We start from the raw sequence: 6,606 nt of genomic DNA, 5'->3' as shown, positions 1-6,606 counted from the left end.
ATTGACTTTGCACTAATTATACAGAAACTGAGCAGCAGAACAATTAGCTTGACTTGGAATGAATCGTATACAGATAAATGGGCAGGAAATCTGGATGACCGATCTGATTTACATCAGATTGTTTCTTTTCAAGTGCAAAAATAAAAAGCTAGAGAAACATCATCCGACACCGTCATGTTGTTAGCTTACCTCCACTGACGCAGATGGCAGAAACTATTATGAGAGTCTGAAGATAATGTCTGTAAAGGCTTCTTTGACCATGCCAGAGTAAAATATGCTTGAAGATTTATGTTTACTTTTATTTCCTTCAGACTGACTGCAAATCATCTTGCTCTAAAGAAGTTTTTTTTTTTTTTTTTTTTTTCATATTTTCCTGTGCTTAGCGATCTCCAAATGATTTTTGGCAGTAAAGAACGAGCTCTCCTTGTGGTATTAAAGTGGAACATGGGGGGAAAAAAAAAAAAAAAAGTGAGGCCATATGAATCATAAGTGCAGCCTAGCAATATAAGCAGTTCAGAAGATATTAATCATGCAGCTGTCGGGGTCGGTAGTGTTCCTGCCCTTCAGTGTACTGCTGCATTAATGAGGCTGTGTTCCTGCAGCGCTTAAGCCTGTTTTCCTGTAATAGCATACCTTTTTTCAAAGTGGAAATTCTCTCTGAACATTTGCTACTGAAACATACACATTTTTGACCTTTATCAATATGTATGTGTCTTTGCAGATATGCTTCTGGATGACTTTCTACTCACATACCCAGTGTTCATGTCAACCAGCGATTTATGCCAAGCTCTTCTGGGACAATATCCTTGCCTGGAGGCATTTCTGCAGAAGCATTGCAATCATTTATTCCTAATAACACACATAAATGTAATTTACAGACAGAAAAATGGGTGTTAAAGAAAAGCATTAGAGCTTCAGCTTCCACTCACCATTGAATCGTCTCATTGAATGTACGGAAATCTGATCCTTAACCAGTATGCACCTATTGCAACAAGTGGCACAAAATTAAGGAGGACCTGAAAGAGGCTCTGGAGAGGAAACAGAAAGTCCTGCACCTGGTGTGGCACTGGATGTCTCTCTGCAAGGAGTTCCTGAGAGAGGACGAACATGTCAAAATCTTCCTCAAGGTAGGAAATATCTGTGGAAATGAGTGAAACGTGAGATGAGATGTGGAATGATGACGGACAGCTTTGCTTCCAGAGTTTGTACCGTTGCGTGTTCGATGATCTTTATGAGCACCCAGCCCTGGAGAAGGACGTGATAGAGTTGCAGAAATTTTACCACCTAAGACGCAGACAGTAAGTAACTGTATCTGGATTTTTTTAAATTTTTTATTTTCATCTGTACAACATCCAGTAGGAATGACACGTTGGTGGTCTAAGAGGAACTTTTGAACACAAAGACAGAGTTCTTCTCTCCAGGCCTCCCTTTTTAGCTTTTCATCAATGACTCCATTCAGGAATTGTAAAGTAATTTCTGTGCTCGGCGGTTTTATTCTCGGAGATTTAAAGGTCATTTTGCTCTTTATCTGGAATGTAAGAAAGAGAGGGAATTCTGGTTTTAAGCAATAACGACAAGCTGCTAGAAGTGGTTCTCACATCACATAAGAGAAAAGTATTGCTATAAATAGGCAGCAGAAATAATGCAATGCATACATCATATCTCCACATCACTGCCAAAAAAACACAAAAAAACAAATATGGCTCAAACACACAAGTTGTTTGACCTCACAACTTTTGAGAGGTGAAAGTACTGTTCAAGGCACGTAACTTACAGCATTTTCTTTCTCAAGAAGAAAGAAAATAGTGTTCGCAAGTGTCCAATCACATCAGAACGTTTCTCTTTAGCGCAGTGAGAGTCCCTCAGGCCTCAAAACAGAGAATGTTGAAGAAAAGAAGATGTGTTGTGGAACTCCAGCAAACAACTACAGAGTCCAGTGTGAGAGTCAGACATCTTGCTGTTGGACAGGAAAGGTCAGCCTGAAGGACTGCTTAAAACTTTAATCATGGCAGACTAACAGGAACAGACGCTGCTCTTAGCAGGGGTCTGACATAAAAGGCTACAGGTCTGTGGCCGATTAAAATATGCCAGATTTATTCATTTATGACACTGCCATATAAAATGTTACTCATAGGAGTGATGTGCCTTTGAATTCTGCTGTGTTCCACTTGCCATCGATTGGAGACCAAACAGTGCAGATAATAATCAGTTGATTTCAGTTATTAACTTAGCTTTTATCCAGTATTACACCCCCATCCCCCCAAAAAATCCTGCATCATAGAAGCTCATGTCAAAGAGTGCACACATACATGATAATATATATTGTCAAAACATCAATAAAAGGTTTGATAGTCCTTTTTCATGTTAGTTCACCAACTTGATACATGTCAAAATCTTTAAAGATGTCCTAAGAGAAGTTGGAAATGTAAAATGTGAATGCATCGGATGTGATTCTGATGAACTAATGTATGTGGTCATGGTTGATGTGTTGAGAAGGCATGAAAAACTAGAACGCCAAAGTGATGTTTCGTTGCATCATTTTAGTGTTTGTCTTGAATCAAAAATGAACAAAAATTGTTATTTTGGTTTCTAAACAAACCCTGATTAAGGAGACTTATTGCCCCGCCCATTTCCCTCTGTCCCATACGAACAAAGCATGTGATAAATTAAAAAAAAAAAAAAAAATCATCACGCAGTTGAACTATCTGGAGTTTTTCCGCTGGGAACATCGGCTTGCGTGTAGTTCAGTCTTTTTCCGTTGGTGCTGGTATCATTCTCAGCCTGCCTTTTTTGATGTATCCTACAACTCCCACCCCATCATATTGCTAGACTGTGTGTGTGGGTGTTACCCACTGACATAATCTTGTATTGATGGGCTTTTCACAATCAGTCCTGTCTCAGATGGGGACAAGCTTGGCTGATCCCACTGCTGTGGCAATCTGCTGCTGTGTGAAAAGGTGTCATTTTTTATTTATTTATTTTTTTATAGACGGAGGCCCCTTCCTCCCAACCTGCCTCCTGATCAGCTTCCATCTGGACTTTATGTGCAAATTGAACTTCAAGGCATATGATTCGGAAGCCTCGCAGTGAGAACAAAACCCAATTTGTGCTCGGCATTCTGTATCCTCATGTGACATATGAAGTCACAGATATCCACAGTGACTCTGCTCTTTTTGTAAGGCAGGGTCTGTTTAGATGTGACCGAGGGAATCAGGTTTTTCATTAGCACAGGGCTACTGCCGCTAGCCCCCCAGGAGGGATCCCTCAGGACCGGTTCTGTGCCAACACGCCTATTGGGATGCAAAACTCGTGAAAGCTGAGCGATGAACACAGGCACGGGGCTATATATCATGCCGACCAGAACTAACCGATGAGAATAGGATGATGAAATGAAGAGATCACTTTGGAATGTCTAAAATCTGCTAAGCACTTTAATCTCTACTTGACACCGAGTGCCAGTAATGGACTGAATGCTGCAGAGGACGTAGTGGATAAATATATATTTAGCCCGTTTACCCTGATTATAGACTTTGTAGGGTTTAGTTGTCATTAGTATATCAGTGAGTCTTTTTGTGGCTATGAGTATGAAGGCTGGTGCATTTCACTTTTTCTCTTCGGTTTCTTTTTTTTTTTTTGTAGCACTGTGGATGATGATTCGCCTCACACAAATGTAAGTGAGAATTTCCTGTTTTATATCTTTAAAAGAGAAACGTTGTCATGAAAAACAGAGCTTTGTGTGTGCCCTACACCATATCTGGGGTGAAGGCCATAATGACGAGTATTTTTTCGTTTCGTTGCTCAAACTAAAATTCTTAACATGCGTTATAATCAATGGACTTTCCCTTATTTTGCTCTTTAGGGTAGAGCTCTTTCCCACCAACTGAGCTTGAAAGAGAATGGGCTCAGATCCAGAATCACACAGAGAGAGAACAAGGAAGGTAAGTCCTGCAAGGTGACGTTTCTTGGACATTCCTCCCATCATTACGCCATTTTCAAAATGAATGAAAGGAAACGTTAAACTGGGAGCTTGAAACAATAGGGTTCTTTCCAAGGAATGAATGACATGTTTGGAAATGGAAATTCCTGACTTACCATGTTTTCCACGTTTGGATCGGTTTTTACTTGAGTGTTGATTTGTAGATTAGATCTTTAATAACTAAAGAAAGTTCTGATGGTCTGAACAGGCAGAGGATGGTGGACAGGCAGAAACCTTTCACATACAAAATGAAACTCGCAAAAAATCACCAGTGGTAGCAGCACAAAAAATCTTATTTGGTCTTGAAGACCAGGCCAGCAGTCTTAATTCAGTGTAATTGGACAATTTTTAATAGATTTATATTATGCATATTAGTAGATTTATATTATGCATATTAGTAGATTTATATATGCATACGTACATACATTTTTACGTACTTTTTTAACGTAAAAACTACGTAAAAAAATGTACGAGTACAACAATGCTACCTCAAAGGATTTTAATGAGCTGCAATGCTAACGGCCTAAGAAAAACTTAGCAGCCTGCTAGTTAGCTTATTACATAGCAAAAGCCCGCAGATATTTCCAGAACTAATTAAAGTAAACAAATTAAGTAGACAGTTACTTCTTTTCTCATATGTTAACATAAACTCTCATTTTGACGTGTAAGCTGCTACTTACAGGCATTGCTTCGAAGAACTCGACCTGGAATATAGTGTTATCTGCTCTACCACTAGCAAAACAAACGTACTGACTAAATAACATAAAAGTAAAGCAGTTTCCTAAAAACCCAACAGATGGCAGCAAAGCTTCATGCAAAATCAAACACCCACAGTTTTACAGGACAGTCAGTGTTATTAATCTCAACTCATGAATTGAGTTACTGAAAGAAAAAAAAAAATCAATTAGTAATATTCAAACTTATTAAAAATGGCTACATCTTCTTTTCCAGTTCTCTGCCGCGTGTACATCACGATGGACTCGTATCTTAGTGCGAAGGTCCACTGTGAGGTGGTTGCTCAGGAGCTGTTGCAGGCAGTGGCAGAAAGGATGGATGTTCCTGCATCTGAACTGATACTTGTGGCCATTACTTATCCTGGAGGTAAACACCACTCTGATCTCTTGCAGCACACAACCGTCACAGATACTGATTTTGCTACAGATCGCACTGAAAGAGTAACTCCTTAGAGCAAAAAATGAAGCTTTCTAGAATTCTTCTATATTATGAATAATATTTATACGCTGTAGTTTAAAGTCTCAGACCATACAGGTACAATAAAAGACAATGAACTTGTTTTCACTAATTGCATTTTATGATCAATTATTCAGCCTGTCTATGGTGGATAATAAGCCGAGTTAATTGCATGCCTGGTTCAAACCGTTGCAGGCCAGCATCTGTTTTCCGTGGCAGAAGTAACTGGTTTCCTTGGAGCAGAGGCTGCCACTGAGTCTTATCTCTGAGCACTGATTGATGCTTGCAGGCTACCCGACTCATTTTTAATGGCATTCTGCTGTTTGTGATGCGTTTTCCTCTTTGCAGGTAGACTCCTCCTGCAGCCTCAGGACAGAGTTTTCTCCAATTCTTTACAGCCAGTGGGGAGGCTTCATGTGTGCAGGAAGGACCTCGGTGAAGTCCTGGTAGGAACGGCGTTGTAATTTGTGACTTTGATGGGGCTCAGGAGCAGATTTAGTGGGATAGAGTTTTGTCCAAGATAAGGAGTGAGGAGATTGTTTTACATTACAGAAATGTAAAAAAAAATACAAAATAAAGATGAAAAATTCTAATGAACAGAAGTGCTTAAAAACATTCCTTAAATGAAAAAAATAATAAGTGAAGTGACCAATTTATTGGAATTTCAAATTATATGTGGATCACATTGCACTCTAAGCTTTAGGAAGTCTGGCCTAAAATCACATAAATTCAAATCAGTTTATTCATATAGATGCAAGCTGAGCCTTTTCTCTCATTCTTTTGAGACAATGATCCAAATGATCACAAAAGACAGTGAAATGTAAAACAACCATCAATGAAGACATGTAAATAAGAAGGAACACTGTAGAGCAAAACACCACAAAATTTTTAAACATAATCATATATGAACCAGGAAAATAAAACTTGCAAATTGACTCAACCAACCCTTAAGAAAACCTCAATAAGATCCACAGCTGAAGACAAAAATTTAACTGCAAAACATTCCAATTGGTCATGTTAGTTTTTAATATGATAAATAAGAGGCATCCATTTCTATCATAATCTGTCAGGTGGCAAACCCCATCATTGGTAGGATGTGGAAAAAAAAATTCATTGCCAAACCATTATCTCAGTTTGGAAAGTTTACGGAAATCAAATTACTGACTGATTAGTCTGTTGTTTAATTCTACAAAAAAAAAATGCTTTCATGATTAAAACCTAATTATCTTAGCAAATGGAAATAAATTCACATCAAATCTTCCTTCAGTAAAATCTGACTCCTTGTGTCTAAAATGGGTTGTTAAAATGTTTTCGCCTGAATATTGGTGTCTTCCAGAAAAAAAAAAAAAAAAAATTAAAAGGACTTTGGCAAAAAAAAAAAAAAAAAAAAAAAAAACTTAAAGGCCTTTTGGTTTTTCCCCCAAAAAACCCATTTACAA

At 38.3% G+C, this 6,606-nt stretch overlaps 1 protein-coding gene across 1 annotated transcript; it reads left to right on the top strand.

The window, feature by feature from the left end:
• Positions 1-697: 697 nt before the first annotated feature.
• On the top strand, positions 698-6,326 carry LOC106943801 (rap guanine nucleotide exchange factor 5-like). Its single transcript, XM_015027095.1, has 7 exons — positions 698-800; positions 983-1,127; positions 1,201-1,298; positions 3,640-3,670; positions 3,860-3,938; positions 4,928-5,077; positions 5,516-6,326. Exons 1-7 carry the CDS (start codon positions 724-726, stop codon positions 5,629-5,631), a joined length of 696 nt encoding a protein of 231 aa, XP_014882581.1. The 5' UTR covers positions 698-723; the 3' UTR covers positions 5,632-6,326.
• The last annotated feature ends 280 nt before the right edge of the window (positions 6,327-6,606 follow it).

The sequence above is a fragment of the Poecilia latipinna genome, unplaced genomic scaffold (assembly GCF_001443285.1).
Source record: "Poecilia latipinna isolate Pla-1442-1.1 unplaced genomic scaffold, P_latipinna-1.0 Scaffold6005, whole genome shotgun sequence".
Classification (NCBI taxonomy): domain Eukaryota; kingdom Metazoa; phylum Chordata; class Actinopteri; order Cyprinodontiformes; family Poeciliidae; genus Poecilia; species Poecilia latipinna.
Note: the sequence above shows the minus strand (reverse complement) of the source record. Positions and strands in the feature narration are given on the sequence as shown.

What these genes read in the sequence shown, in the direction of transcription:
- LOC106943801 (XM_015027095.1), top strand. Translation starts at nt 724, where the DNA reads ATGCTTCTGGATGACTTTCTACTCACATACCCAGTGTTCATGTCAACC. An exon ending in ATGATTCGCCTCACACAAAT is followed by an intron (nt 3,671 to 3,859) that starts GTAAGTGAGAAT and finishes TTTGCTCTTTAG; the next exon opens with GGTAGAGCTCTTTCCCACCA. An exon ending in ACAGAGAGAGAACAAGGAAG is followed by an intron (nt 3,939 to 4,927) that starts GTAAGTCCTGCA and finishes CTTCTTTTCCAG; the next exon opens with TTCTCTGCCGCGTGTACATC.